Genomic DNA, 27344 nt, shown 5'->3' with positions numbered 1-27344 from the left:
TTCTGCGAATACAAGTTTAAGAGAGCTAGGAGAGCCGTATAAGAGAATGGCAAAAGAATAAGATAAGAGAGAACCCAGGGAAAGAAAAGAAAAGAGAAGGAAAGTTGTGGTTTCTCTTAGAGGCAAGAGCACCTAGTATGTATCTTAGTAGCATTCTCAATCCAATATGATTACCCCAGTGCACAAAACCAGTGAACAAAATGCGAATTTTCATGCTACTCCAGGGTAGCAGAAAAGACAGCGCACAAAAGTTGCTGTGGGGCTGTATGAGGTCACTACCGACGCTAACAGCTAGAGCTGGCGACAGCCTCTTCATTCTTTTAAACTTTTGGCGTGGCTGCTGGTACTTCACATCTCCACACTGCCATCGAATTGGAGCCTCCACGTCGCCTTTCCCACGCTTGGAAGCGGTCTTGAAATCTTTGCACCGCTTCGTCAAGTTGCCGATATCATCTCCTTGTGCCTGTCTGCGCCACGCCTGTGCCCATCATGTCGGCGAAACAGCAGAGACCATCCGTTCTGGTACGACTCCTAGCCCCCGATCCAAGGGCCCAATTGATAGGCGAATTGCGATGAACTGACTGTGGACGAACCAGGTCACTGATGCGAGAGAGAGGGCGGATCAGCGACGGTCACCGAGACGCCCTGGCACGTCGTCTGGAACCCCTGGACGGACGCCGATGCGGTTCATGACGGTTGACAACATCCTACAGCACGACACGCAGATCCCATCGGGACAGCCTCGAGGGCCGCCCATGCCAGCACAGAGGCCGCATACATCCGGCGGGATCGCCCCCAATGTTCGACGCATATCAACTGGTGGCCTGCCCAGCGTCCCGTCCCGGACTGGCAAACCAATCCCCTCGCGGACGACCAAGATTAGTGAAAAGCTGGTCCTGTTACCTGTCACCGACGAAGGGAATGAAGAGGATGAGGAATTGGAAGGAGAGGCAGCGGCCAACCTGAGATTACAGGACGAGGCTGGACGGCCACTCAGAGACGAGGAGCTAGATGTGCTTCGCAAAAGGGGAGGCATTCGCGGGAAGAGCTATGCAGAACGGCTGCCCAAGCTGCAGAGGACAGACAAAGTCAGCCGGCTGACGGCATACTGCACTGCACAAGCATTCAAAACAAAGGAGACGGCAGAGTTTTTGAAGAAGAAGCACGAGGCTAAGACCAAACTCTACGACGACTGCCTCTACGCCATCTATGCTCTTCCGCTGATGAACGGGATCGAAGGTTACAGAGTACGGAGCCGGCCAATACTAAAGACCCCTGGAACGGGGAAAACAGTCCTTGATCTGGAAATTGAGCGTAGTGAACAACGGGATCACCATGAAGGCTACTTTGATCACGACGCCTATACGTCCGCCACCGAAGGTTCCGGCGATGGCCAGGGAAGACCGTCTGCCTTTTCTGACCACCCTTTATCGCCCGATGATGGCCTTTTGTCACCGCAGAGCTCATATCCTCCTGTAGACGATGGTCTTCCCTCCCATATGAATCGCCTTGCACCGGAGGCAAAGAACTTTGCAGAGATGTTCGTTTACTCTTACGGAGTCGTTGTGTTCTGGAATTTTACAGAGCACCAAGAAAAGGATATCCTCGCGGATCTAACATTTGCCGATGCTGAAGACGGTGTCAATCTGCTCTCAAGACCTCTGGATCAAGGCGACTACGAGACTGAAGAGTTCCATTTTGAATACAGCCCCGACGTGCAGCGGCCGCGGATATTCAACGACATGATCACACTGCTACCCCGATCAGACCACATGATCAAGTTGACTATCAGCCATGCAATTGCTCAGAGCACCAAACTCTGCTTTTTTGAAGAGAGAATGATTGAGACGATGCTTGATGCACAGCATGTGCCTAAAACTCTGGCCCTGACAGGAGAACTGGGCATGACGAGGACCGAGATTGTCAAAATTATCGGTCGGCTCTTCAAAAGCCGTGTGGATATCAACCTCTGTAAGTATACCTTCCATCAACCCCTTTCTTTGCGTATGACCGAGTGCGCAGTGATGTTTCCAATGAGCTAACGATGCATAATAGCATCAAATATTCTCGACGTGCCTAATTTCTTCTGGGACTCGGAGCCCACGCTGCATCCTTTGTACGAAGCCATCCGCGAGTACTTGGAGATAGATCTTCGCATCAAGGTACTCAACGAGCGTTGCCGAGTATTCTTGGACCTGGCAGAGATTCTTTCCGACTCGGATGCTGATGCCAAGATGAGCTACATCACCTGGATCATCATCGCACTCATTGTCCTCAGTATCCTCGTTACAGTCACTGAAGTCGGTCTTCGGTTTGTGATGCTCGAGCGCAGCAAACGCAACGAAGACAACAACAGTAACAACGGCACCAACTGCGCTGGAGCCGATGTGACCTGGAGCACAAACGGCAAGCCGGGGGAGGCTGTGCTCACGACACCGCTCCTTGTAGCACCGCCACCGGCCGGCTTGTCAGTGCCGGTAGATCGTGCTGGGGAGAAGAGACACGCGGCCTTAGCCTCAAGCGACCTCGAGATCCTGGCCCGCGCGCTAGGCTTGGAGGGCGATGCTACTCTGGAGAACGTTAGACGCGGCATTTGGCACCTGAGAAAAAATAGGGATTCAGGTTCACGATACAGCGGCCAGATGGAAGATGTGGATTGATACTATTCTCATACATATTTTATGAGCTTTGGAGGGAATAGGGGTTGCTTGCTGCTTTTGATTCTTGAGCGTTAGGAGCTTGGATATCCTTCTTTTGTCGTCGTTTTTTACGTGCCAATGTCTTTATTTTCTTTTTTATTTTATTTTCAAACTCGAAGGGGTTTCGGTATCAGTAATGTAATAGCTTTTCCTTGGACGTCTGCAGGATATTTCAACTCCAGACTTGTTAATAGCGACTGATGGGAAATCCACGGCGTTAGGCTGGGGCTGTTTGAGCGTTGACAACATCTTAATATAAAATATGTTAATTATAAAAGTTTACTTCTGACACTGACGAATTTTGAAATCTGCATTGGGCTAGAAGTTTCTCTCGGCACATGTGCTGTATCCGTCCATCAAACTTGACGTCTCCATCTCAGCTCTATACTAGCACCATACTATTAATCGCTAGCCGTTTGTCATTAGCCTTATAACCAGGGGAAAAAAGAAAAGAAAAAAAAAAAAAATTTGAAAAAAAAGAAAAAAAAAAAGAAAACCCACCATCGCACTCAATAGTCGCCGTCCGCCCGACTGCCATCGGCACCAATCTTACGCAAGCGCCATTCAATAGTCTCGGCTACCAGCAGCCACACTTATGCAGGTTCAAATTATATGTTGCATGGCAAGCGCCGAAAAGTGGCTCTTCCCGCGCGCCGGATTGCCGGGCTTATCTTCAGGGGTTTGTTTTAGGGAAAAAAGAAAGAACAGAGACGTAAAGAAATAAGAAGTCCTCGTTGAAGATTGGGGGCTGTGCTATGGCTGAGACGGGGGACGGGACATTATATTGCTTGGTATTGGGATTATTTTTTTTCATATACTGCATAATCAAGGTATGGGTAATGCTATTGTAGCTTATATGGAAAAAGGAGCCAGAGGAGAAAAATTAAACGTAGAAAATAAATGGAAAATTGCCATGCCCCAAGCTATCCTAGAGGCAACTTTTGTCACACACATAAAAACACCCGCGGATACACGACCCATTGTTGTGTTGCTAGAGTATCATCATCTCCCTAACGCCGTATCCCATCTGATCGTGACAACTTCCGTAGCCCACCAAAATCTCTTTCTGACGCTGCCCATAAGCGACAGCAAACAGACAAATGTGTATATTAAAACAAGTGGCTTATTCAGCCATTAGAAGCACCTCTGGTTTGTGGTCAAGCATGAGTTGGGTCGAATTTCTGTCCCTAATATGCTGGCCGGCTTTTTTCTCCAAGCATCCATCTCTATAGTATATCATCAAGGGTTTTTAGAAAAAAAAAAACGGGTTATATCAAAATGCTGAGATTTGTTATGCAGCCAATAGTCGCTACCTCTGCTCAGTAGGCTTGAAAGAGGCCTCTTGCTGCTGCTGCTTCTTTTTGTTTTTGTTGTCTAGCTCGGCCTTGCTGTAGATGGCAGCTCCCATCATTGTGACGGCCATGCCGGCGCCATTGAGGAAATCCACACTGACGTTGAATAGGAAAATACCAAGCATGACAGTCAAGCATTGCTTGAGGTTGCCGCAGACGGTCATGGTCAGGGCGCCGGCCAGCTTGTTGGTATTGAAGGATGAGATGTTGAGAAGTAGCGCCAAGAAACCGTTGCCAGCAAGAGAAGCAGACGCGGGCGCAAGATTAATTTCGCCGCTTCTGACGAGCGCGCGGAAGCCGGCAACCTCTCCAGAAGCCGTGGCACAGGCCAGAGCCTGGAGAGCGGCGAGGGGAGACATGCGCATGAGGAACTCGACGGGAGGGAGGGCCAATGATCCGGTCATGAATCGGTTGGTAACAACAGTCTATATTGTTGTGGTTAGCCTTGACAAGGTACGGGGGAATGTGGGCATGCTGTCAAATTACCTTGAGGGCAGCAAGAATGACACCCAGGATGGTGAGGAGGAATCCGGCGTCTGAGAAGCTCATTTCACCGGCGGTGGTCATAGTAGCACCGATGATCAAAGGAACGAGAGAGAGATATGTCATTGTGCTATATGTTCGGCCATACCACACGCGGAAAATGACAATGGCAAAGATGGGGGTAAGCATGCGCATTGTCTGGTAGAAAGGAACAGAAACCATGGCCAGGGACAGGTTGGAAACGGCAATGTTGGCGGTAAAGAGAGCGCTGAAGGCGACGAGGGAAAGGTTTTCGCGACGACCGAGGCGTGAGAGCTTGAAGTAGCCCATTTGCAGCATGGCATATGTTCCCAGACTGGCGAAAGAAGTGTGGAGGAACGTTAGAAGCCAGGGAAAATGAAACTAGATTCATATAAACGGATTAGCAAGCCATTGAAGAAGACGCATGGTATCATCATATGGGGGTGGGCGCTGAAAGAATCGCACCACTGCCTTGAAAGTGGGATATGAAGGCTATAGAACGTACCATGCCAAGGACCAGCTTGTTGTAGAGAGTGAGGACCAGAGAGAGGAAAAAGTAGGTTCCCAGCCAAGTGAACTTGACGGTGCTGGGTATTGAGTATTCATGGTCGAGGTTTTGATTCTGGGCATCGCTTTCGCTTTTTCCAGCTTCAATGTCCTTGAAATCCTGCTCCTCGGGAGTCAGGAGCGCAACGTCCTGTGAGCGCCTAGACATGGTGGGCGAGCTGTATATCGACGTAATCGGGCGTATAAGTCTTGAAAACGAAGCGAGATCTGATATTGGTGTATAAGATACTCAAGCTCCTCTAAGCAAGCATAACTCGCGAAAGCCGAGACGGAGCGAGATTCGGTAATAGATTGTCGACCGGATCTGGCAGGGATGCAGCCAGAAATGTATACGAAGACGTCGCGTGCGAAGAAGTCGTATATCGTCCGGTTCGTAGACAACGGCGTAATAATGGAAGCAACAAAAAAACGAGGCAAACCGCTATTACAGCCGAAGGACTCCGAGTCTCTAAAACAGGCAATGGACCAGGCGGGGGTGGAGGAGCGAGCGACAAGTTGGAGCTGCAAAAAAGCACGGCGCAGACGCAGTTGTTAAAAGGACACTGCGTTGCCTTGTCGGATCTGAAAACAACAAGAAGAAAAAGGCAGCTGATGGAGGTGGAGGAGGGGAAGAGCGTCGAACAGGAGGAAAATGTGGCGTGGACCTGAGATTGGAGGTTGAAATGGGCGCCGCAGCACGATCAGGAGAAGGGATTGGCTGGGGCTCGAATTTAGCACTGGGTCGGCTGGAGTCAGCTAGCGGGCCTGTGGTGCGCTAGAGACGCCTGACGGAGCGGCCAAGGACGCTGTGACTGCTTGCGTCTGCATGTGCGGCGGAACGTGGTGGCACTGTGCGAGGGCTTGGCAGCGGAGCACGCTGGAAGCCGCGATTCGACACGCGCTTGACGGGAATTGCGGACTGCGGATTGGGATTGGGATCAATTTTGGTTGATTATAGTGGCTGGGGCCCTGCTGGAAGGCACTGGCCGGCCCTAGACACTCGCTGTATTGTACTGAAGCGAACAATATCTGTCTGGCACCGACAGTACAATTTGGAGGACGGGGGTTGGTTGGGGCACGAAACGCGGCACTCAAACTGGGTGACGGCATGGTGCTTGGGCTCAATGCACTGGCAGGATTCAGCCTCTGCCCTCGTCTGGCGGTGGACATTCAGCTATCCGTGCCAACCAGACTGGCCCAGCGCCGAGCCCAGCACAAGAGACCAGGGGGCCCTGCCTTGGAATATCATCCAGTCAGCGCCGGCGTCTTGGCATCGGCTCTGGACGGCCAAGGGAAAAATGAAGTGGCTAAATGGCGAGCCAGAGCTGCCCTCGATATTGTCGCCAAGTCGCGTTTGTGTTTGCCCTGTCTTGGCGAAGTTGGATCGATGCGTGTACAAACAGGTACCTACGGATTTGAACTAAGCGATTGTGCTTGAAGCCGGCTGCGTTCGGGACTTGGCTGCTACGAGTATAATGTTTCGAGAAGAATGGAATAGCGCTGGGGAAACTAAACTGATACGAACTGCTCTGCATGTACTTGTATGTACAGGTTGCCATCATGCGACGAGTCTCCCGCTGCGGCTTCGTATAAACCGAGTGACGTGGATGCGCAGGAATCGAAACAAGAGCCATCATGCCGTAAACAAGCAGATATATCATGCAGCTTGTTGTCTCTCCTGGCGTAGAGCGGAAACAGCCACCAGATCAGCCGTTGTTTTCGCCAAGCTTTTAGTCTCCATATTAAGACAAAGCCGCCGGGAGCGTCGACTGCTTTTTCGTTGTACACCCAATACTGTGGCTGGCACATGGCTATTTTTACTTGTATATCGAATCACCCATGCGCTCGAATGCAGATGCATCTACGAAATAGAAATCAATCGTATTCGACATGTGCTAGGCACCATAAGCTGCTTCACTTCGGCGCAATGGCTTCCGAAACAGCCGACGTCGCGGGCCGCACTATAGCCAACCAACTGCTAGCCGAGACATATGATAGTTGACGCTTGACGCCCGTACTGAGACTGCAAATACACTCAGGGCACTGCTATCTGGTTCCCGAAAACAAAACTAAGAATAAAAGGAAAAATGCAAATGTATGTTCAACTGTACAGGACAGCCACAGACCAAGGATAGAGCACAGGCATCCAACGTTGCCGACCATGGAGGAGAGATCGTCGGATCTGCAACATGTCCATCTGCCAAATTGGTCCATCTCCCGAGCCCTTTTGCAGCGATTGGCATCTCCTAGCACGGGAGAGGGAGGTACACATGTTAGAGGTCAGAATTGCGTGCTTATCCGGCTGTTTCTGATATGAGGACCCTTGCAATGGCACAGAAGCATGTCGGATATTTGACGCTGCTATCGACGTATCTACCTAGGCTTTGTTCCTCGATTACGTGTGCCGACAACTGCTTGCTGACTTCAGAGCTCAAAGTTGATGACACTTGTATGGACAGTTGATTGTCGTTGCACTAGAAGCGTAGCACCTGTACCCCATACTGGCGGGTGTCTCGAGTTGACACGATTACTGATAGCGAGTGATCGGCAGAGCTCAGCTGCAGGGAATAGAGATGCAGCTTAATCCTACCTCCATCCTCGAGATATAAGGGGAGAAATGGAAACCCGGTATGGTGAACGCATCTACTACAAGGCGCCAGTGCTTTTAAATAAGCATAATGCCTCTCGCTTACTGTACGTTGCCAACATGTCCATTGTTGTATAATCTCTTTACACCAGGCCTATACACCGCCTGTTGCGCCTTGGTTAGATGCATACATTTACCCATGTGCCATATGAAGTACATGTAATTTAATATTCAACACCAACATTGAAGCACCAGCATATCCCAATCCAGTCAAAAAGACTTTCTCGCCGTACCAAATAGCCTTTCCAACCCGCCAGGGGCAGCGACAAATGAAAGACGTAGAAAGAGGATCCAGGCATAATCCAGCATCCCCAAAAGGAAAATACACCTGAAGATCCAATCCCGAGATCCATCAAACCAGCGCTGAGCCAAGATCATTAGCCCGTCCCTTATCACTTTCTACCCAGCACAGTATGCCTAGGGGGTAAAAAAAAAAACCTTCATCTCAACCATGTTCTGTTCCATACAATTACTCAGGGTTCTTCCCAGAATGTACAAGTGCTGTCTTGAACCTTTCACCGGCTGGTTTCCAAACCCACCAATGCCAGCTCCCACTTACAGCGAAAACAATAGATTGATCGACAGAAGCGATGATCGTTTTCCAGTAGTGCAGCCGCAGCCGCCGAAAGTCAAGGCCCTTTTGGCTGACACGATGGATCTTCTCTTTTGTCCTTCTTTTCTTCTCCGTTTCTTGTGTGAAAAGGCTCAGACGCCTGCGACCTTCCCATTTGTTCTCTGTCTCATGCGGATCACACAAAGTCGCCTTGTACTTCGATCCTGCCGCTCATTTCCATTTTTTTTTTGTTGTAATCAGACTTGTGTGCTCTGCACCACGTTCATTCTTTTGACTTTCTATCCGCCAGATTCCCTTCTTCTTTTCTCTCTCATTTACTCCCTTCTTTCATCTCTTTTTGTCCTAAGTTCGCTTTATTCTGTTACTCCAGCTTGTCGTTCGGCCCTGGGTCGTCGACGCTCCCACTATCAAACATGGTTGCCTCATCAGGTAGGCGGCGAAACGTCTTCGTTGCCGCATTAATTGCCATGTCCTTTGCCATAGTCTTTTACTACAATTCATATCCTGACCCTGTATGTGACCACAACCCCCAACATGGTGCTCCTCGCATATATGTTGCCGCATAGCGGCTGATATAAAAGCGCTATTAGGAAGGACTCATTGCTATGCTACCACATGGTGCTAAACTCTTAAACACAACACTGCCGTCTTCTCTACTATCGCCGTCTTCAAACTCCTCGAAAACCAGTCCGGATTCTGGTTCAGATTCGGCCCCGGAGCCAAAGACGTCGAGGCTGCACTATCTCATTCCAGCCAGCCAGCCAAACTTACATTTCTGTTACAATCTAGTTTCCTCGGCCGTCAACCGCTATCCGGTTCCTACACTGCTAGGCTGGCATGGAGAGGACGAATTCGATGCCGCAAAGACTCATCTTGCCAAGCTGCGAACCATGGAACGATATTTCAACTCGCTCCCTCCCGATGAGGACGACGATCTGGCAATCATCGTGGATGGCTATGATATTCTCATCCAGCTGCCTCCCGAGATTATGGTCGAGAGATACTTTCAAGTTGCCGAGCGCGCGGATGCTCATCTGGCGCAACGGTTTGATATCAGCGTTGGCGAGCTCCACCGACGTGGTCTTCGCCAGACCATCTTCCTGGGACCTGACAAAATCTGTTGGCCCATTGATCCCGTAGCGCCCCGATGCTGGACTGCTCCCGAATCACCCATCCCACCAGTTGCTTGGGGCCCGGATAGGGGAGATAATGCCATGTTCTATGCCGACCCGCGGTGGCTGAATTCAGGGACAATCATGGGGCCCATTGGCGATCTGAGGAAATACATTGCGGCGACAATGGACGAGATCAGGGCCACACACGATCCTTTGTACGAGTTCAGAGAATCGGACCAGTACTACATGGCCAATGTTTGGGGCCGACAGGAATATTGGCGGTCGAGGATGATGGGCAGCGAACTCCCAGAATTCCCGCCTGACAAGATTATCCCGGCCAAGAGCGACCCTTTCCAGACGACCGAGTACCATGTTGCAATTGAGTACGAGTCTGCGCTGTTCCAGACCAGGGCGGGATACCAGCCTTATTTTGGATATATGCAATTCAATGAATCTGGCTTGACAACTAAACTTGCCGTCGATGTCCGCGAACAAGGGCCTTTATTTGAGCCCCCCACCATCAAGATGCCAAAGAGCATCGTGGCTTCGCTGAGCAAACTCTATGATGCTATCCCAGAAGCTCACCCGGGGTCTACATCAGCAGATTGGCTCGGCGTTGTCGAACTGGGCGTCAACTTCATCACCCATCATATCTACGGCCTCTGGCACTGCACCGGGCCCAAGGAGTTTGTCCAGTTTGAATATCCCACGCTGTGGTTCTATCCCTATGTCAAATCTCTACTCAAAGCCGCCGTCAAGGCCTCACAGGCCGGCGAACCTCTGACGCATAAACTCATCGATGGCCGAAAGTGGGTTCCGAAGAACTACTATCCAGCTGGCGATACTCCTGATGACGAATTCGGCGGGGCCTGGACGGACTTGAATGGTGAGTTTGCTCCGTGGAGAGATCTCTGCGAGCCTCACAACGATTTGCTTTTTGAAGGGGAAGAGAGCACGCCGACTCTGGGAGCGGGTGGACTGGTTTGAAAAACCGCAGATTTGGAGTTTTCGGGAATGGATATAGGATATGATTTTTTTTTTCTTGGCGTCGTTTCTCGCTGGAGACTTTTCTTTTTTTTTTTCCTGCATTATGGATTTTGGGGGTAAAGCATTGGGGTTGTTTTTTTTTTGTGTTCTCTAAATTCCCGTTCAAAGATTACTTTTGTATGCATTCTGGGGTAAAGTTGCCTGTGGGCTGGTTTGGAGACATGTACATAGATACTGTTGGACTAGGACGTTAGAGCTAAAGAGATAGATATGAGAGGCTTGAGACAAGATGGCTTTTTTTCTTTTCAAAGGGTTATGAATGATTCCATATCATATATATTCTGAGCAGTGAATTGTCGTTCCTCTCCATTGTCCATAATAGTTACTATAGAATCTTTTTGGTAGCTACGGTGAGATTTACTACTCTTCAAAACACACAAAGTACTGCACAAAGTTTTAAAGTTTTATGACTCTGAAAAGACATTTCTGTTACTGAATTTAAACGCCATTATTCGTCCATCAACGCACGCTATGCTCCCTTGGTCCGGCCAATTATCATTTCGTTTACAAGATCCAACTTCAACTCACTGCCTTCATCGTACACCTACGTGTTAAAACTGGCAACTCCAATATACCTAGACAATGAGAGTCTACATCTAAGCCTCTAGATCCTCCAGGGCAACGTATCCCTCGCCGCGCTTCGTGCCACGAGCACGGCCAAACATCTCCCTCGCCCAGCCAACGATGCCGGAGCCGCTCTTCCACTGCAGGTTGCTGTTGCCAGAGGCGTCGAGCGAGTTCTCCTCGAACCACTGGGGTCGCTTCCAGTACTTGAGCATCAGGCTGCTCAACACAACGCTGACGCTGCTGCAGGCCATGGCGCCTGCTGCCACCATGGGGTGCAGGTGGACGCCGAGGGGCAGGAAGAAGCCCATGGCGAGGGGGATGCCGATGATGTTGTACAGGCAGGCCCATGCCAGGTTCATCTTGATGCGGCGGAAGATGTGTCGGGTGAGGTGCATGGCGGACGGGACGCAGAGCAAGTCGTCGGGGCGCATCAGGACGATATCCGCGGCCTCCATAGCGACGTCTGTTCCGCTGGCCATGGCGATACCTACGTCGGCCGTGGCCAGGGCAGGAGAGTCGTTGATGCCGTCTCCCACCATGGCAACAACTTCACCCTGCTCTTGGATTTGCTTGATGATGGTTTGTTTCATGTCGGGGCTAACGCCGGCGTATACGTTTTCAGGAGAGATGCCGACAACGGCTGCAACGGCCAAGGCCGTGGGGCGCTGGTCTCCGGTAACCATGGCTGTCTTGACTCCCATACGGTGCAGCACAGAGATTGCCCAGAGCGCGCCATCCTTGATGATGTCCGAAAGGCAGAGGTGGCCCGTGTAGTTTCCATCAATGGCAATGAAGATGTTTGTTGTTCCTGCGCTTACATTTTCTGACGGCGAGCCCTTGCCCTTGCCCTTTGTTGAGGAGTTGGTTTGATCTGCGGCATCAATGGCACTTTGAGGAACTTCGACGCCATTGCTTTCAAGGAACTTGACGTTTCCGGCTAGAACCCTGTAGCGAGTTCTCTCGCCAGATAACGCAGGCTCAACGAGGGCATTGATTCCTCCACCGACAGTAAGCTTAAAGTCAACAACGCTACCGGGGACAGCACTCTCAGCATCGAGAATTCCGAGTCCTTCTTTAGCAGCAGCCAGGATGGCTCTGCCAATCGGGTGTTCGCTGCCCATCTCAGCAAGACCAACAACTGACCACCAGAGTCTCTTTCGTAGCGAGTCACCCTTCCAGCCGGTAACCAACTCCATCTTGGCAACGCTCATCTTACCGCGCGTGATTGTGCCAGTCTTGTCGAATACGACTTGGGTGATTTTGGTGGTTGTCTCCAGTGCAGCTCCGCCCTTGATGAGGATACCATTCTCCGCTCCAACACCGGTTCCGACCATGACGGCAGTTGGTGTCGCTAAACCAAGGGCACAAGGGCATGCAATTACAATGACGGAGATACAAATCTTGAGGCAAACCATGACCTTGCCGCCGCTGTTGTCCTTCATGAAGATCATGGGCGGGTGGGGAAGAGCATGGCTGAGAATCAACCATACGAGGAGAGTGAGTAAGCTGAGAGCCAAAATCAAAGGAACAAAGTAGCCTGCCAAAGTGTCGGCCAGCTTCTGGATAGGGGCCCTCGTGGTCTGGGCGTCCTGAACAAGCTTCACAATTTGGCTGAGTTGGGTATCGCGACCAGCTCGAGTGACACGGAAATCCACTCTACCATTGCCGTTGACCGTTCCTCCGATCAGGTTGGAACCAAGGCGCTTCTGCACAGGCATAGCCTCTCCGGTTACCATGCTCTCATCGACATAGGTTTCGCCCCTGACAATGACACCGTCGGCCGGGATTTTATCACCAGGTCGAATAACGACAATGTCCCCAGCCTGGAGCAGATCGGTCGGGATGTTTCTTTCCTCATACACCGAAGCATTTGCCTCCTCTGAACGCTGGGCCATGTTGTCTGTAGATTCTTCAGCAGATTTGGCCCATGATTCCGATGCCTTCTCTACGGCAATAGGATCGGCATAGATGGTTGCCATTGATGGGGCGAGAGACATGAGCCGGGACAGAGCCTTTGAAGTTTGGCCTTTGGCGCGGTTCTCGAGGAAGCGGCCGAGGGAAATGAAGGTGAAAAGCATGCCGCTAGTCTCGAAGAACACACCCGGTCGAGTGTGTGGTGGTAGGGCAATAGAAATGATCATAGCAATAACGCTAAAGAAGTAGGCGCATGAACTACCAAGAGCGACAAGGACGTCCATCGTGGGAGCACGGTGCTTGAGTGACTTGTAGGCTGAAATGTAAAATCGTTTTCCGACACCAAACTGAATGGGTGTGATGGCGATCATGCAGACGAGGTCGCCGAGATAGAGACCAGAGATGATCTCAATGACACCGAAATCTAAGCTGGGGAAAGCCATTGGCAGGATCATGCTGATGAACATGACCGGGACAGCCACTGCGACACAGAGCCTGAAGGTGTTTTTCCACTCTGTGATTTCTTTTGTTTTGGCCAGCGACTCGAGCTGTGCGTTGTTGTCCTGACTCTCCGCCACCAGGGCATTAAAGCCCGCTGTTTCTACCTCCTCGACAATTGCGCGAAGGCCCGTGACGGTAGGCTTATGTGTGACGGAAAGGCGATCCGTAGAGAGACTAAGTGAAGCGGACTGGACACCAGGAAGAGCCAGCAGCTTTTCTTCGAGGGCCTTTGCAGCGGCAGCATCTGGGCTACCATAGACCTTGAACTGAGAGGTAGTTGATGTGCCATTTTGATCGTGGGCGTCAAAAGCAGTAGACAATACTGTAGCACCAAATCCGCAGTCTTCAATGATTTCGGCGATCTTATCAGCAGAGAGCTTCGCAGTGTCGTGAGTAATGACTGCGCGCTCGGCCAGAAGACTGATGTTGAATTTCAAGACGCCCTCAACTCCCTTGAAGCCTCCCTCGACAGCAGAAGTACAGGCACCGCATGTCATTCCCTCGACGGCTACAGTCGTAGTGGCAACGGTACTTGCCGGGCCTTCAGCCTTTGCATTGGCTTTGCTATCAACAATTTCGGCGCCAAAGCCTCTGTCTTCAATGATTTCCGCGATTTTCTCGGCTGACAGAAGCTTCGAATCGTGCTCGATGACGGCTCGTTCTGAGAGGAGCGATATGCTGAAGGTCTTGACGCCAGGAACATCCTTGAAACCGCCCTCTACGGCAGAGGTACAAGCACCACATGTCATGCCCTCAATGGCGACCGTTGTCGTTACTACTCCGTCGTCTTCACTCTCGATGGCCTTGTCTGTAAACCGAGTAACAACTGGGGTCAAGAGGTCCGTCGAAACAACCTCGGCGTCGAATCCGGTATCCTCGATGATCGTTCGGACTTTTTCGGCGCTGACGATCTGCGCATCGTGCGTGACAACTGCGCGCTCCATGACGAGGCTGACAGAGACGTTGTCGACACCTTGGACATTCTTGAAACCACCTTCGACTGCCGACGTACATGATCCGCACCTGTAGAAGAGGAAAAAAACAAGTCAGTGACGAACGTTATTTGAAACCCCTTCGAGTTCGGATGGAAGCTGGCGCAACATACGTCATGCCGCCAACGCGCAGTGTGGTCGTTGCCATGTGCGCACTCTTGGGCGCAAGGCCTGCATCTTCATCGATATCCCGCCCGGGGACCTTGATGTATGCCGGAGCCATGATTCTGGTCTTCAAGTTCTACTACTTTTTTTTGGGTATTTTTCCTTTTGTTTTTATGTATTGTCTCACAAGCGGAAACGCAAAGGCCCGCGTTGGGGACGGCGGGAAGCCTTTCTCTTAACGTGGTTCACCTTGAAGCTGCAAGCATCGCACGAGTAAACAGAAACAAACAAGAAGCTGGGTCGTTCGGTGACCGGGCCGATGAGCGAACCAAGCGTCGGATTTATTCAGAGACCAGCTCCGGGAGAAAGAACGCAAACGGCTGGGAATGAGGATTTAATAGTATCTAGCCGGATCGGATTTCGTCAGCAAAAAAAGTGTCTCGCCGAGCAAGCCGCGGCGCTTATCGTCAGAGGGGAACCCAGTCAAGGCCCTCCACAACAAACAGGCAAATGATGCTCATTTATACCGGGCCACGAGAGAGTGAGATGCAAGGGAGATGCAAGGGTGCATGAGGTTACCGTGTAATATTATAAATCCTCGCACGCACAGTCCAAGAAGAGAAGGAGGCAGGACGACGTGAATAGCGCCACAGAGAGCCAAAGCGTGCAGCCAATACGGGTGCCCGGACGCAGAAGGGTGTGTGACGGCTCGCGGTTGGTCGCCCCAGAATAGCGCTGCTCTGGTGGTATCCGGAAAGGTGGGAAAATAAGAAAATAAAGTGGCTCAATAGGAACGAGGCTTGGCTTCCGGGAAGCGCGTAAAAGCCGGAATCAGCGAGCCAGGTAAGACAAAGGGAACAAAAGCACAATGTGACCAGCCAGGGCCGCAAGGTGGAGGAGAAGTGAAGGGGAAATGAAGAAAGGGAAAGAAATGAGAGAAGGGAATACAAGAATAAGGACGCGTACGAGTGTTTTGTCGACTCGGCACCCAGTTATACGTAAAAAGCCCAGATAGGAGGAAGACGGAGGCGCTGCAGCTGTCGCACTACTGTTGTTTTAGGGAGGCTAGCAGCCGCCTATCGTGAAGCCCCCAGCGGCGCAGAGGCTGGGCCCGTGTTTCATCAGCGCTGCGGTGCCAGTGCTTGGCTGAATAATCGCGCCGCCGCCTGTCAAATGCTGATGAAGGACCGCCGTCATTTCGTTTGGGCAGACGCTCACAGCACCGACTGCTGCCCGTTACTGGGCACTTGATCAATGTTTTACTTAGTAATTGCCTAGATACCGGATTAGGCCAGTAGTCTACAATCGGTGTTCTACATATACCTACCGTACTCGTGCTACGTAAACAACATTTGCGTCTCGTCCCGGCCAGGAATTCAAGCTCGTTTGCAACCGCCCTTCGTAGATCCGAGTCAAGTCGTCCGAGAGCACAAAAGTCCGTTAAAATTGCCAATGTCGCAGTTTCCGCTGGGTCAGCATGCGGCGAGCCCTAATCTGCTCCCTGCTACTGCTGTTTTCTCTCTGGTCAGCATGCATCAAAGGCCACTACTAATTCTGTTGTGTAGCATCGCCAGCACCTTGCACAAGTAACCAATATTTCATGCGGAATCTTATCCCGTTCCGTTTAAGCTCAAGTCATTAGATGTCAGCTAAAAGATGACAACTTATGCCCAGGGTCTTTCCCCTCTTCTTCATGCAGATGTTTGGTAGCAATGTTTCTTCGGAGCTTTGCTTTCGCGGATAGAACCGTTCTTTCGGCCCGTTGAAGCCTGTCGTAGTCTATCTTTTATCATCCTTCGGGTCAACTCAATCGAAGTGTTTATGGATGCGCGTAAATACGAAGTGAGTCTGTAGATGTGGCTGGCAGCACAGATGAATATATCCGGGCGTTCGCAGCCCAGCCCAGCCCAGCCCAATACTGCTTTGTACAGAGTAACAGCAGCAGCAGTAGCAGCAGCAACTTTAATAACCTTGTTCTATGCACCACTAATTCCTTTGGCTTTTTCCAGCTCGAAAATAAGCTTTAGCATCTCATCTCATGACATCAAATCGTAGAGAGTACTGGTAGCTGAATGAGAATAGCAGTAACAATAGTGTTGCTAGTGTTTAGTTTCACATACAGCTCCAACCTAAAATTCGCCCAAGTGACTTCTGTTTCGCGCCCCTCCACTGCAGCTAGGCCCAGCAACCACTCAGCATCGCTGCTATCCAAAACCTCAAATCTTCCTGATGCACCTAACCCACGCAAAAGCAGATCCAGACAGCAGATTCACGGCTCTAAACAGCAAACCCACTCCAAACCCCCGATACCATATATAACTATTTTTTTTGGGTGTTTTCTTTTGCCAAATTATCAATCAGCCTCGCCTATCAGATCGAGATCAATCTTACCCCACTCCCCGCTGCTGAGCGTGCGGCAGCCTCTCTAGAGCGTGGTCCATCAGCCTGCCATCACGCTTCAAGAAATTAAGTCATAGTCACAGAAACGCTCATCATGGAGCAAACAAAGGCGTTGAACGCTTTAGAGGTACGTTTTACCCCAACTTCAACAAAACCCCTTCTATTTAGGACATCTTTACTCACACAAGCACCCATAGCCCTTCCTGGCCCTCTCAAAATCAGCCACCTCTCCCCGCGCTGCCGCTGATCTCGTCACCCGCGCAACCTCAGCTCCAAACACCTTCCTCTTCACCGAGCTCCTCCAGACACCGCAGATCCAGGCCCTCGCAGCCAGCCAAGAATTCACAGCATACCTCACCCTACTCCAAATCTTCTCCTACGGCTCCTACGGGACATACCATGCCACCGCCGACCTTCCCACCCTGAACGACACCCAGACCCTCAAGCTGCGGCAGCTCTCCCTGCTATCCCTGGCCAGCGATCGATCAAGCCTATCATACGATGCACTACAAAAGGCTCTAGGCCTCTCTTCGCCCCGAGAGGTAGAGGACCTCGTCATCACAGCCATCTACGCCGGCCTCTTGCACGCCACCCTCGACCCTGCTCGCCAGGCCGTCTCGGTGACAAGCGTTGCTCCTCTCCGAGATCTCGCTCCCGGCACAATCCCAGATGTGATTGGCGCCCTACAAAACTGGGCTGGCCGTTGTCAGTCTACCCTCGGAGACCTCGAAGAGCAAATCAAGAACATTCGCGATGCGGCCACTGTACGAGAGAGAGAGAAACGGGCCTCGGCCAAGAAGCTCCAGGCTTTGGTGGAAAGTGTAACTGAAGATAAGAACATGCTCTCAGGATACCCGCGCGACAATTTGACTCGGAGGGGCATCAGCAAACGCTCCATGGCTGACCCCACGGGTACAGAGTCAAATGCCGAGCTGATGGATATCGATGACTTATACCCAGCAGACGACGTGGCTAAAAGAGCCAGTAAGAGGAAGTTGTAGCAGAGGCAAGGCAGAGCGTTGGCAAGACAAGCGGAACTTAGACTTCCAATGTGATGTAAATTTAGATAGTCACGACGAAATATGATACAATACATGACTTAAGCAGGTCACAAGCCATCCAGTACGCCGGTGTTACTGAGGAATATAAAACGTTGAACCAGCAACTCCAAGCCGCGGCTGATGATACAGATTGCCTGAAATACAAATAAAGTAAGGTGAAAACATGTGTGAGTATATATCAAAACAGAAGAAGAAGAAAATCTAAAAGCTCGCGCCAAAATCCCTGTTGGTCTCTTTCTTGGGTCCTAGTTTCCACGGGAAAGGTATCCTATCGCCCGATTAAACCCTATAAAAATTGTTCGTAACGGTCGTCATTTGAATTAGATGAATCTTGCTCTCAACGGTGCACGCACGGAGATAGCCTGTGTCCAAGATTGTGCGTACAAGCCTGTACGATGTCCGGCATCCCCTGGCTAAGAAGAGACATGCGAAGCAAGATTTAGAGTCTTTTGCCCGGGACAAGAATGAACAAAACACATAGCCCAGCATCGATCAGCAGAGTCACAGCCAATACCATCATAGCGCGCTTTGCAAGCATGCGGCGGACATAGGGTTCTCTAATGCGCGAGAAGTTAAAGGGTGTGTACTCGCTGAATCCGATGAGTGCCAATATTGGGTCTAGGGAATATTGGTATGACGCCAGGAAGTAAACGCCAATAGTGAATGGAAGAATGAGCTAAAGAGAGGGCGATGCGTTAGCACGCTAATTGGGAGGTAGTCAGGCTTAATGTCGGATTAAGTAAACTTACCCAGCATCGGAGTGCTCTAGATTTATCGAGAAATATTAGGATGAATGAAGTCCAAAAAGCTCCAAACATGGCAACAAGTCCAATGATGAGACGCATAACAAGCGTCGGGGGGATGAGATTGCCCAATGCCTTCATGCGCAAGAAACCGGGAAACGCATCTCGTTCCATTGCCTGAAATACGTAGTCCTTGGCCACATCAAAGACTTCGGGGTCGTCTCGACCATACTCTTCAATGCTAGCCGTAACATCCTGGGTGATTGATCCGGGCAGCGTAATCTCTCTCTCGGCTCCAGGCATCAAAAAGGTATAGAGAATCTTCTCGGCAGAGGCCCTTATATCCTGTCGAGCCACCGTATGGGCCGGAGAGTTTGAGTCCGTCGCATCATGAGATTGGCTGAATGGAGGGCTAGGTTTGGTGTGATTCGAGCCGCTCTGTGTCTGGGGTGATTCATGGCTCTGATCTTCGCGCAAAAAGGCCGACATATGCGCATCGTGATCTCTTTCCTTTTCAGTTGGGTACCCCGATGGACCAGCCGCACGAGATTCCAGGTCGCCAAGGTCCAGTATCGACGATCGCTTAGATGTCTTTTCCAGGTCTGGGGTCGCTATGAGAACAGATCGTCGAAGTTCGCGGACGTAGTGACGACAAAGGGACATGTGTTGTGAGACATCCAGCCTGACCAATATGTCAGTATTTCATCACATACTCTGCCTAATGAAACTCAATAGTTCATACCAAAAGTCCAGGTAATCTACGGATCGCTGTTGGTCTCGCATATAGATGTAGAAAGAGAAGAGATCAACGGGTGGAAGTGTGCGACGGCTCAAAACCTCGAAAAGGGTCGGCAATCGGTTGCGCGTCATGTCGGGCTGGGGCGTAGTTGACGCCGTGGTTTCTCGACTGTCCGCCATGGTGGGTTATAGGATTGTTGATTATGATAAAACGAGCGAATTTCTTGAGCTTGATATAGTAAATTTTTTTTCCAGCTATAGCTCAGGACTCTCGTTGCTAGTTGTGATGATTTGTGCAACGAGCAACAACAGAAGCTCGCGAGGAGGGAAGAAATCTCCCTGCCAGGGGAGTAACGGCGAATCTGGGCGCGGACAAAAGCGACGAACAATGATGCGATAGGACGAAATGAGCGAGAGACGGAAAAGAGAAGCCGTCGCACAGGAGCTTGTAGCAGCTCGTTGCCGGTGGTGATGGCTGGAATGCAGCGGCGATGGCTTTCTTGGACGCAGTATGGAGAACGAATGGGTCATTTAGTTTGGCGCTGGTTTCATTTCCGCTTGGGGCGCAGACTGGCGTCGAAAATTGATGCCTCAGGTGAGGATGCGACCGCGAGTTGAACCATCACGTGAATTTCGGTGGAGCCCGCAGCGACTTTTCCATGATTGGCTCGCTACCCCCACCACGGGAATTTCGAGCCTGCCCTACGCACAAAGATTTTGTGGAATTTGGCATTTCCGACTTCAACCACCTTTCCCAACGTCAAGACCGTGAAGAGTCGATCCGCAGGTACGAAGCGCACCACACCTCTCTCCCTCTCACATACGGAATCTCTGTCAAACGCTGGTCGCAAGAGAATCCGCAACACTCGCAACTACGCCACCTCTCGTCCGACTCGAAAACTAATTGTTAAACCAATCCAGAAATGTCGTCAAAGAAGCCTACTCAGCGCTCCGCCATTGCGGACGTGGTTGCCCGCGAGTACACCATCCACATGCACAAGAGAGTACGTCGTCTCGATTACCCAAAACGAATTATCGCAAGGCAGAAAAGAAGAGGAGGGAAAGAAGAGAGCGAGAAAGCAAAAGAGATAATTCAGGATTTCGTGGTATAGAAGGAATTGCTAACAGTTAACGTGTAAAGCTGCATGGTGTTTCCTTCAAGAAGAGGGCTCCCCGTGCCATCAAGGAGATCAAGGCTTTCGCCACCAAGGCCATGGTACGACTTCCCAACCGCAACATCCCGATAAACGCAGTTTGACTGCTTGGCGATGGACACGAAACTATTGCTCCAATGGATCCATGAATGCTAATTCCTTTCCCTCAGGGTACCTCTGACGTCCGGATCGACCCTTCCCTGAACAAGAAGGTTTGGGAGCAGGGTGTTAAGGGTGTCGCCTACAGAATCCGAGTCCGTGTTTCCCGACGACGAAATGATGAGGAGGGTGCCAAGGAGAAGTTGTACAGCTACGTTCAGGCAGTCAATGTCAAGAACCCCAAGGGCCTTGCGACCGAGGTCGTTGAGGAGTAAAGAAAACTTGTTTCTCTTTGGGAATGGTTCTGGGGTGGCATGGCATTACGGAGTTGCAACCGGCTCTTCTAGCTTTTCACGCTTAAAATAAAAGACGGCAATGTGATCAACAAAGGTTTTTTTTTTATTCCACAACGAAACATCTCGCCTCTGCAACAATTGCCGCGGTAGAGAGTCCCTAATTGTTACAAAAGGGAGAGTGACGGGAAGCAGCCTGGTTAGGCGGTGATTTGTCTGTCATGATGAATTTGACAGGTTCTATTATAACTTGTAACCGGTCATGCGCTCGTGGAAGGGACGGACAGCCCCCCTTTCCCCAGCCATAGTTGTGGAAATGCAAAATACACCCAAATACCCTATCAAACGATTGAAGTGTGCCCCAATGACTCCAGGTACCCAATAACGTAAAATCATAAAGCCTGCACGCTATGAAAATGCTTACTCCTCCTCAATGTCGCGGTGTCGCCCCATAACCTTCTTTTTAAACTCTTCGGGGTCCTTGTCCCACAGCTCGGCGGCCTCGCCATTTAAAGGAGATGCACTGTAGAAACGGTATTAGTTAGTGGCTGTTTCAACGCTTTCATCGCACGAGTGAGTGAAGAGGGAGACATACTTGTTGGGTTCACCGAGCAAGCTTTGCAAGCTCAGCAGGACGGTCTGAATGTTGTAGGCGGCGGTCCACTTGTCCTTGAGAATGTCGAGGCAGATGCGACCGGAGAAATCGACGTTGGGGTGGTAGATGGGCGTCTTGAAGAGGACGGTAGGTGGAGCATAAGGATAGTTGGAAGGGAACGCGAAGCTCAGCTTAAACGTGAGACCAGAGTATGGCGTGTCTTCGGGGCCCTTGATGGTGGCGGTCCAGGACATGAGGTTGCCATCAGCGGAGGGAAACGCGGAGACTCCGGGCGCAGGCGAGGTCATAAGGGTCATCAACTCGGTCTGGAGCCTGTTGAGAAATGCGTTAGCACCCTAATCAATTTAATCCCATTGCGAGAAGAGGTCGTACCGTTTGGTGACGCTCTGGGAGTCTGGACCCTTGCGAGCGGCATTGAGCTTGGAGGCTTGGATGCTGCCGGGGGCGGCGTTCTGGTTATCCTCGGTGTAATCCATTGTAAACAAAAAAACTGGCTCTTTCAGACGATGATATATTGCGCGGGAATGGACAAAGGAGTGGGTTATTAGATGTAAGAAAAAAACCGGTATCAAGTACGCGAATCAGAAAAGCGCCGTCTCGAAAAGAAGAGATGAAGATAGGTAGGGTTGAAGTAGACCAGGGATGCAAATAAGCGGCAGGCGTTCCGCGTTGCAATAGCCAAACAGGTTCAGTATAGGCAATTACCTAATAAGGGTGGAAGGTGACGAGGTTCAGAAAGATGTACTGGGGAAAGCTGCCTGAATAAAGAAGAGAAGGAAAAGCAAGGGTTATGCGCACGAGATAATGACGGAGATCTCAATTGATGGGAAGGTCAAGATCGGGAGAAAAAAAAACACGTCGGGTTCAGATCTAAGACACGCTTCTGTTGCCGGTCAGCACAGGCTGTAGCTTCAGTGAATGGGGGACCGCTGTTTGGGGGCCTGTTTGCCGCAGCAACGCAGCGAGCAGATAAGCCGTTGAGCTGCGCAGCCAATGGATAGTGGCGGGGGCTTCGGCGAGAACAGAGCACAGGCAAAGCAAAAAAAAAAAGCAAAAGGCCCATAAATTCAATCAGCTCCAAAACCTCTTTACACGGTAGAGGCGCGTTATCGTGAACAACAGTCCAGACCAATATTACTGCCTAATATTAGTGGCTTCAACCATGCTCTTTGAGTAAGGTTTGAACTCTTACCATTGCGTTCTGGTGTTCAATTCATCTTTATTTACTCTTTATTCTCTTTTTCTTTTCTACTCTATTTCAAATTTCGCTTTTGTGTGGATACAAGACGCTGCATAGAAGAAGCAGTATCACTAATAGGCATCATGGTGGGTGATTGTGCACTCCTCCCAAAAGCTTCGATACGGCCAACGCTACAATTCTTCTTTCACGCACTTTAATTTCACGTGAATACCGCTAACTGTCTCACAGTCGCAGCTTGACCCCTTACCAAAGGAGTTGCCCTTCCGGATTATATCCAAAACCGTTGGCCGCGGTGCCTATGCTTCGTATGAGCACACCTCATCTCGCCCTTTTTCTTTTCTTTTTGGTTTTGTTTCTTTTCCTCCAAAAACTCACCATCAAGTTCTTACTAATTAATACATGCCACCAAAATAGAATAAAAAAAGCTATCCCATTAGATTCATCAAGTCCAGTGTTCGCCGTCAAGCTCATTCACAAGGGATACGCCACTAAGCATGGCCGCATCTCTTCAAAACAGCTTGCCATGGAAGTCTCACTCCACTCGCACATCGGCCAGCATCCCAACATTATCGAGTGGTTTGCTTCAGGAGAAGACTCCGTGTGGCGATGGATAGCGATGGAGTATGCGGAAGGCGGTGACCTCTTTGACAAAATCGAGGCGGATGTTGGTGTCCGAGAAGATATTGCTCAAATCTACTTTCTCCAGCTGTTGGGCGGCGTGAGCTTCATGCACTCCAAGGGCGTGGCACACCGCGATCTCAAGCCGGAGAATATTCTCCTGTCTCAGGATGGAAGCTTGAAGCTGGCCGATTTTGGAATGGCAACCATGTTTGAGTACAAGGGCCAGCGCAAGACCAGCTCAACGCTATGTGGCAGCCCGCCATATATCGCGCCGGAGATTCTTGCCTGTGGGAGAGTGGATAAGAGGGCACCCAACTCAGCCAAGTATTCACCAGACCTCGTCGATATATGGTCGTGCGGAGTCATCCTTTTCGTCTTGTTGGTCGGCAACACGCCCTGGGATGAGCCGTCGTCGTCAAGCTGGGAGTTTGGCGAGTACGTAAAGACTTCAGGGAAGAGCTCAGATGCGCTCTGGGAGAGACTGCCTCTGGATGCGCTCTCCCTTCTCAGGGGCATGATGTCCGTCGACCCTCAGAAACGCTTCACTTTTGCTCAGATACGACAGCATCCTTGGTATACGCGTCATAACCCGCTGCTCACTGCTGACGGCAGAATACTCGACCCCATTGGCTTGGCCACCAAGATGCTAGAAAACCTGCGAATCGACCTCAGCCACATACCTACGACTAAACATAACTACCTCCCAACATCTCACGATCCGACTATCGATTCTGGACTCAACGCCGGGCGATTCTCGTCTACCCAGCCGGAAGCCCCAGTTACTCCCATCATTGATAAAGACTGGGACTGGGAGGCTCCCGTTCTTCGATCCAGGGCCTTGCCGTCGTCTTTACCTACGGGCTCCTATAATGCTCGTCGCATGCTCCTTGACACCCTTGCGGATGAGCCCTCCATGTCACAGTTCTCGCAAATCCCGGGGCCGTCCATGACGCTGACACAGCAAGCTCGACGATTCCGTGACATTTGCCCTCCCGAATCTCTTACCCGCTTCTTCTCCCATGTACCCTCTGCCCATATTATCCAGATGCTCAGCGACGCACTGCATCAACTAAACGTGCCCTTGGCACCCGTCACGCCGAATCCCAACAGTAGCCCCATAGTCACCATCAAGATTCGTGCGGTCGATGGTCGTCGACAGAGTCTACACGGAGAAATATGCGTGGATAAGCAGCCGCTCCCAGATGGCTTCGAAGTGCTAGACATTCGGTTTGTCAAGATCAAGGGAGATCCCCTAGAGTGGCGGCGATTCTTCAAAAAGGTGGTAGTGCTCTGCAAGGATGGGGTCTATGTCCCGGAAGCTTAGGGGAATTCGGGGCAGTTGTTTCCTCGCAACGAGTATATAACAAAGAGAGTACCAGAGCTGGTTGGGGAGCTTTCTGGGTAGCACGCATTCTAGATAGATTATGTATATATGAGCACGCGACATGGCCGATGATAATGAGGAGTTCGATTTGTTAATATTAGTTCTTCTATAAATTTTTGTCTCCTGGCATTTTTCCATTCACCGTGTCCGTAGCCTTGTCTCTTTGATATTTATGGTCTTAATCTGCTTGTACGGGGATCTCATTAGGTCCAGGCGTCTCATCAGCCTGGTCTCGCCATTCAAAAGCTATTCAAACTATCAGCTAGTATTCCTGAGAGAGAAGAAGACAAGGGAAAAGAAATCATACGCTGTCGACACATGGGACATTGTCCCTTTGAAGATTCTTGCTTGATCCATTCCATGATGCAGTGCTGCATCGCATCAGCATTACTAACGCTCTTCGAAACACACGTCTGAAGGCCGACGAACCATATGAAAACTATGCCCACATTTTCCAGATACTATAAACATCTGGTTAACGCGTCACTTCTCAGCGGCAAATTCATTCCACAGGCTGCACATACATAGGCTGCAGTCGTCGCCAGGATATTTGCAGGTAGGGCACGTCCCGTCAAACTGAGCCTGGCAGATGCCACAAACGTCGTCTTCGGGAATATCCCACTGCCATGTGGCGACGGAGTTCCATTCTTTGATGGTGACTTTCATGGTGAAGGGTCGGTAAGGCCCCCTTTTCTGGGGGGGATGAATTTTTCAAAACATCGATGAGTGGTGTTGGATCTGAAACCAAGACGAAGTTGTGTTAGGAAGTGAAATTCGAAGTGCCCGATTTACTCCAGGGTAGCAACCTCGTGACTAAGCTATGGACGGGTAACTAAATCGTAGATTTGTATACAGGCAGATTCAATGCTAAATACAAAGCATTTTGAACATTTTCTTTGATCAAAACGGCCATTGTACATTTTGACTGCCTTGGTTAAATAATATTTTAGCCCGTCTTTGCATGCTCAAGCTTTGCCATCATGTTTTCTCTTGCCAGCCATCCAACCCAGATCAGCACTCCTGGGCCACCAAGAACACCAATAGCAACAGAGTAAAGCATAATTCGAGCCCAGGACAATTGACAGACACCCGCATTTTTAAGATCTCCAAAATTAAATGCCAACCAAAGCAACACTGTTCCAGCGGCGGTGATGTAATCATATTGGAGGAGGGTAAAAGTTGCTGTCAACGCATCCTCAGGGAGTTCAACAAAATATTTCGGGAAAAACACTTCTGACACAGGAAGAGGAGAAAAGAGAAGCATGTACCAGTAAGAGGCCGCACTAATGATTGCCATAATCCCTCCTCGGACATTCATATTCGTTTTGATGTGTTGCTGGACGGGTTCGGTTTGACGACTGGCAACAAACGGCCTGATTGCGCTTGATAGGGCAAAGAGCAGTATGGAGCCCGTTATTGGGAAGATCTGCCAGTACCAGTTTGCCAAGTGCCTCACCTCGAGATCAGGATGGAAGAAGGACAAGGCAAGAGGAAAAAGGAATGAGGCAAAGGTTGATGGCAGAGCAGCAGCCACGCCAGCCCGATCAAACTGTCGAGCATTGGCAGTGGAATATTTGCTCAGTGGAGAGAGTGCGTAGAATAAGTAAAGGTAAAGTGGTGCAACGGCCCCAAGGGTCACGAACTGGCCCAAAAATGTAGGCAAAAAGAATGCTCTGTGTCATTATAAATTAGTACAGGAATCAAAACTGGATAGCAGAAGAATATTGTTTACGCTTGGAAGAGAGTCCCCTGGTTGGCATTTCTCAGAGACTCAAACATAAGCAGGGCCCCAATAGAAGCACCGTCTGTCAAGAACACGACGCACTGCCACCAGGCCTTGGGATCCTCATAGAAAGCCAATGGGCTGAATATGATGGCGAGCGGAGAAAAGGCCTTGTCAAGAATCGGGATTCCAAATGCGGCCGTCTGGATAGGGACGCTGGTTCCATCTTTGAGGACATACCGCCCCTGGCTGCGAATATCTTCGATGAAGGTGCCCACGGGTGCTTGCATAGCCCAGGCTCGGAGCATCAGTGCCGTTGGTAGCACAAGCGGCAGGGCGTACAGCCATCGACTTAGTGCCATCTTTAGGCCTCTGCTCGGTAGCGAATCAATGGAGAGTAAAGTTTATAACGATTGATTGTCATATAAATCCCGTCCTTGCCGACGCTTAATGATGCTGCCGGGGGCTAAGATTGGGGGAGAAGATGGGGGGAGATTGGGGCAGCATCAATGTATTGCGTCAGGCCGCCAGTTTGTTTTATGTACGGCGGGATGCAATTAGTTCTACACCCCCGTCAAGTATTGACAAATCCTGCTGGATTCTGCAAAAACTGCCCAGATTTGTCATGGCCGCAAAGTTCGGAAGAAGCCGTCTAGATGAATTACAGTCACCTCGATTGGCCAAGGCTGCCTAGAAGGATTGATCGCGGTCGCCCACCTAGTCTGAAGTGCTTGCAGCTTGCAGCTTG

The 27344-nt window shown here is 50.5% G+C and overlaps 12 protein-coding genes across 13 annotated transcripts; 6 read left to right on the top strand and 6 right to left on the bottom strand.

Moving 5' to 3' along the window:
• The first annotated feature begins 335 nt into the window (after positions 1 to 335).
• On the top strand, positions 336 to 2949 carry TrAtP1_006019 (uncharacterized protein). Its single transcript, XM_014082678.2, has 3 exons — positions 336 to 522; positions 597 to 1971; positions 2056 to 2949. The coding sequence occupies exons 1-3, from the start codon at positions 490 to 492 to the stop codon at positions 2658 to 2660; spliced, it is 2013 nt and encodes a 670-aa protein (XP_013938153.1). The 5' UTR covers positions 336 to 489; the 3' UTR covers positions 2661 to 2949.
• Positions 2950 to 3492: 543 nt separating this feature from the next.
• TrAtP1_006018 (uncharacterized protein) lies at positions 3493 to 5806 on the bottom strand. The gene is made up of 3 exons (XM_014082677.2): positions 5061 to 5806; positions 4538 to 4936; positions 3493 to 4476 (listed from the first exon to the last, which is right to left on the bottom strand). Exons 1-3 carry the CDS (start codon positions 5268 to 5270, stop codon positions 4009 to 4011), a joined length of 1077 nt encoding a protein of 358 aa, XP_013938152.2. The 5' UTR covers positions 5271 to 5806; the 3' UTR covers positions 3493 to 4008.
• A 403-nt stretch (positions 5807 to 6209) lies between these two features.
• On the top strand, positions 6210 to 6539 carry TrAtP1_006017 (uncharacterized protein; the record flags this gene model as incomplete). The annotated part of the gene is made up of 1 exon (XM_066112951.1): positions 6210 to 6539. One exon carries the CDS (start codon positions 6210 to 6212, stop codon positions 6537 to 6539), a length of 330 nt encoding a protein of 109 aa, XP_065969037.1.
• A 1179-nt stretch (positions 6540 to 7718) lies between these two features.
• On the top strand, positions 7719 to 10424 carry TrAtP1_006016 (uncharacterized protein; the record flags this gene model as incomplete). Its single annotated transcript, XM_066112950.1, has 3 exons — positions 7719 to 7795; positions 8693 to 8834; positions 8913 to 10424. 3 exons carry the CDS (start codon positions 7719 to 7721, stop codon positions 10422 to 10424), a joined length of 1731 nt encoding a protein of 576 aa, XP_065969036.1.
• Positions 10425 to 10828: 404 nt separating this feature from the next.
• TrAtP1_006015 (uncharacterized protein) lies at positions 10829 to 15553 on the bottom strand. The gene is made up of 2 exons (XM_014082675.2): positions 14572 to 15553; positions 10829 to 14489 (listed from the first exon to the last, which is right to left on the bottom strand). Exons 1-2 carry the CDS (start codon positions 14679 to 14681, stop codon positions 11081 to 11083), a joined length of 3519 nt encoding a protein of 1172 aa, XP_013938150.1. The 5' UTR covers positions 14682 to 15553; the 3' UTR covers positions 10829 to 11080.
• Positions 15554 to 16772: 1219 nt separating this feature from the next.
• Positions 16773 to 18069, top strand: TrAtP1_006014 (uncharacterized protein). The gene is made up of 2 exons (XM_014082674.2): positions 16773 to 17090; positions 17161 to 18069. Exons 1-2 carry the CDS (start codon positions 17058 to 17060, stop codon positions 17962 to 17964), a joined length of 837 nt encoding a protein of 278 aa, XP_013938149.1. The 5' UTR covers positions 16773 to 17057; the 3' UTR covers positions 17965 to 18069.
• On the bottom strand, positions 18070 to 20190 carry TrAtP1_006013 (uncharacterized protein). Its single transcript, XM_014082673.2, has 3 exons — positions 19510 to 20190; positions 18774 to 19449; positions 18070 to 18700 (listed from the first exon to the last, which is right to left on the bottom strand). The coding sequence occupies exons 1-3, from the start codon at positions 19683 to 19685 to the stop codon at positions 18464 to 18466; spliced, it is 1089 nt and encodes a 362-aa protein (XP_013938148.1). The 5' UTR covers positions 19686 to 20190; the 3' UTR covers positions 18070 to 18463.
• A 238-nt stretch (positions 20191 to 20428) lies between these two features.
• TrAtP1_006012 (60S ribosomal protein eL31) lies at positions 20429 to 21033 on the top strand (the record flags this gene model as incomplete). The annotated part of the gene is made up of 3 exons (XM_014082672.2): positions 20429 to 20509; positions 20647 to 20721; positions 20830 to 21033. The coding sequence occupies 3 exons, from the start codon at positions 20429 to 20431 to the stop codon at positions 21031 to 21033; spliced, it is 360 nt and encodes a 119-aa protein (XP_013938147.1).
• A 438-nt stretch (positions 21034 to 21471) lies between these two features.
• On the bottom strand, positions 21472 to 22143 carry TrAtP1_006011 (uncharacterized protein; the record flags this gene model as incomplete). The annotated part of the gene is made up of 3 exons (XM_014082671.2): positions 21472 to 21574; positions 21647 to 21979; positions 22040 to 22143. The coding sequence occupies 3 exons, from the start codon at positions 22141 to 22143 to the stop codon at positions 21472 to 21474; spliced, it is 540 nt and encodes a 179-aa protein (XP_013938146.2).
• Positions 22144 to 22735: 592 nt separating this feature from the next.
• TrAtP1_006010 (uncharacterized protein) lies at positions 22736 to 24953 on the top strand. 2 transcript variants are annotated; one of them, XM_014082670.2, is made up of 3 exons: positions 22736 to 22993; positions 23097 to 23173; positions 23283 to 24953. In XM_014082670.2, the coding sequence occupies exons 1-3, from the start codon at positions 22991 to 22993 to the stop codon at positions 24811 to 24813; spliced, it is 1611 nt and encodes a 536-aa protein (XP_013938145.2). In that variant the 5' UTR covers positions 22736 to 22990; the 3' UTR covers positions 24814 to 24953. The 2 variants fall into 2 exon arrangements, with proteins under 2 accessions (XP_013938145.2, XP_065969035.1); XM_066112949.1 differs by having other exon boundaries at positions 23097 to 24953.
• TrAtP1_006009 (uncharacterized protein) lies at positions 24938 to 25609 on the bottom strand. Its single transcript, XM_014082669.2, has 4 exons — positions 25398 to 25609; positions 25303 to 25334; positions 25181 to 25244; positions 24938 to 25119 (listed from the first exon to the last, which is right to left on the bottom strand). The coding sequence occupies exons 1-4, from the start codon at positions 25537 to 25539 to the stop codon at positions 25052 to 25054; spliced, it is 306 nt and encodes a 101-aa protein (XP_013938144.1). The 5' UTR covers positions 25540 to 25609; the 3' UTR covers positions 24938 to 25051.
• TrAtP1_006008 (uncharacterized protein) lies at positions 25597 to 27334 on the bottom strand. Its single transcript, XM_014082668.2, has 2 exons — positions 26606 to 27334; positions 25597 to 26546 (listed from the first exon to the last, which is right to left on the bottom strand). The coding sequence occupies exons 1-2, from the start codon at positions 26956 to 26958 to the stop codon at positions 25820 to 25822; spliced, it is 1080 nt and encodes a 359-aa protein (XP_013938143.2). The 5' UTR covers positions 26959 to 27334; the 3' UTR covers positions 25597 to 25819.
• Positions 27335 to 27344: the final 10 nt, after the last annotated feature.

This window comes from Trichoderma atroviride, chromosome 3 (genome assembly GCF_020647795.1).
Source record: "Trichoderma atroviride chromosome 3, complete sequence".
Lineage (NCBI taxonomy): Eukaryota > Fungi > Ascomycota > Sordariomycetes > Hypocreales > Hypocreaceae > Trichoderma > Trichoderma atroviride.
This window is presented reverse-complemented; position numbering and strand designations above follow the sequence as displayed.

Excerpts from the sequence above, each read along its gene's own strand:
- TrAtP1_006015 (XM_014082675.2), bottom strand. The coding sequence starts at position 14,681 with ATGGCTCCGGCATACATCAAGGTCCCCGGGCGGGATATCGATGAAGAT. Across the intron at positions 14,490-14,571 it reads CTGCGCGTTGGCGGCATGAC|GTGCGGATCATGTACGTCGG; the intron begins GTATGTTGCGCC and ends CCTCTTCTACAG.
- TrAtP1_006014 (XM_014082674.2), top strand. The coding sequence starts at position 17,058 with ATGGAGCAAACAAAGGCGTTGAACGCTTTAGAG. Across the intron at positions 17,091-17,160 it reads AGGCGTTGAACGCTTTAGAG|CCCTTCCTGGCCCTCTCAAA; the intron begins GTACGTTTTACC and ends AAGCACCCATAG.
- TrAtP1_006009 (XM_014082669.2), bottom strand. The coding sequence starts at position 25,539 with ATGAAAGTCACCATCAAAGAATGGAACTCCGTCGCCACATGGCAGTGG. Across the intron at positions 25,245-25,302 it reads GTGGGCATAGTTTTCATATG|CACTGCATCATGGAATGGAT; the intron begins GTTCGTCGGCCT and ends GATGCGATGCAG. Across the intron at positions 25,120-25,180 it reads ATGTCCCATGTGTCGACAGC|CTTTTGAATGGCGAGACCAG; the intron begins GTATGATTTCTT and ends TAGTTTGAATAG.
- TrAtP1_006013 (XM_014082673.2), bottom strand. The coding sequence starts at position 19,685 with ATGGCGGACAGTCGAGAAACCACGGCGTCAACTACGCCCCAGCCCGAC. Across the intron at positions 19,450-19,509 it reads GTAGATTACCTGGACTTTTG|GCTGGATGTCTCACAACACA; the intron begins GTATGAACTATT and ends CATATTGGTCAG. Across the intron at positions 18,701-18,773 it reads CTAGAGCACTCCGATGCTGG|CTCATTCTTCCATTCACTAT; the intron begins GTAAGTTTACTT and ends CCCTCTCTTTAG.
- TrAtP1_006008 (XM_014082668.2), bottom strand. The coding sequence starts at position 26,958 with ATGGCACTAAGTCGATGGCTGTACGCCCTGCCGCTTGTGCTACCAACG. Across the intron at positions 26,547-26,605 it reads CAGGGGACTCTCTTCCAAGC|AGCATTCTTTTTGCCTACAT; the intron begins GTAAACAATATT and ends ATAATGACACAG.
- TrAtP1_006019 (XM_014082678.2), top strand. The coding sequence starts at position 490 with ATGTCGGCGAAACAGCAGAGACCATCCGTTCTG. Across the intron at positions 523-596 it reads AGCAGAGACCATCCGTTCTG|GTCACTGATGCGAGAGAGAG; the intron begins GTACGACTCCTA and ends TGGACGAACCAG. Across the intron at positions 1,972-2,055 it reads CCGTGTGGATATCAACCTCT|CATCAAATATTCTCGACGTG; the intron begins GTAAGTATACCT and ends GATGCATAATAG.
- TrAtP1_006010 (XM_066112949.1), top strand. The coding sequence starts at position 23,167 with ATGCTTCGTATGAGCACACCTCATCTCGCCCTTTTTCTTTTCTTTTTG.
- TrAtP1_006018 (XM_014082677.2), bottom strand. The coding sequence starts at position 5,270 with ATGTCTAGGCGCTCACAGGACGTTGCGCTCCTGACTCCCGAGGAGCAG. Across the intron at positions 4,937-5,060 it reads ACAAGCTGGTCCTTGGCATG|TTTCATTTTCCCTGGCTTCT; the intron begins GTACGTTCTATA and ends ATATGAATCTAG. Across the intron at positions 4,477-4,537 it reads TCATTCTTGCTGCCCTCAAG|ACTGTTGTTACCAACCGATT; the intron begins GTAATTTGACAG and ends ACAACAATATAG.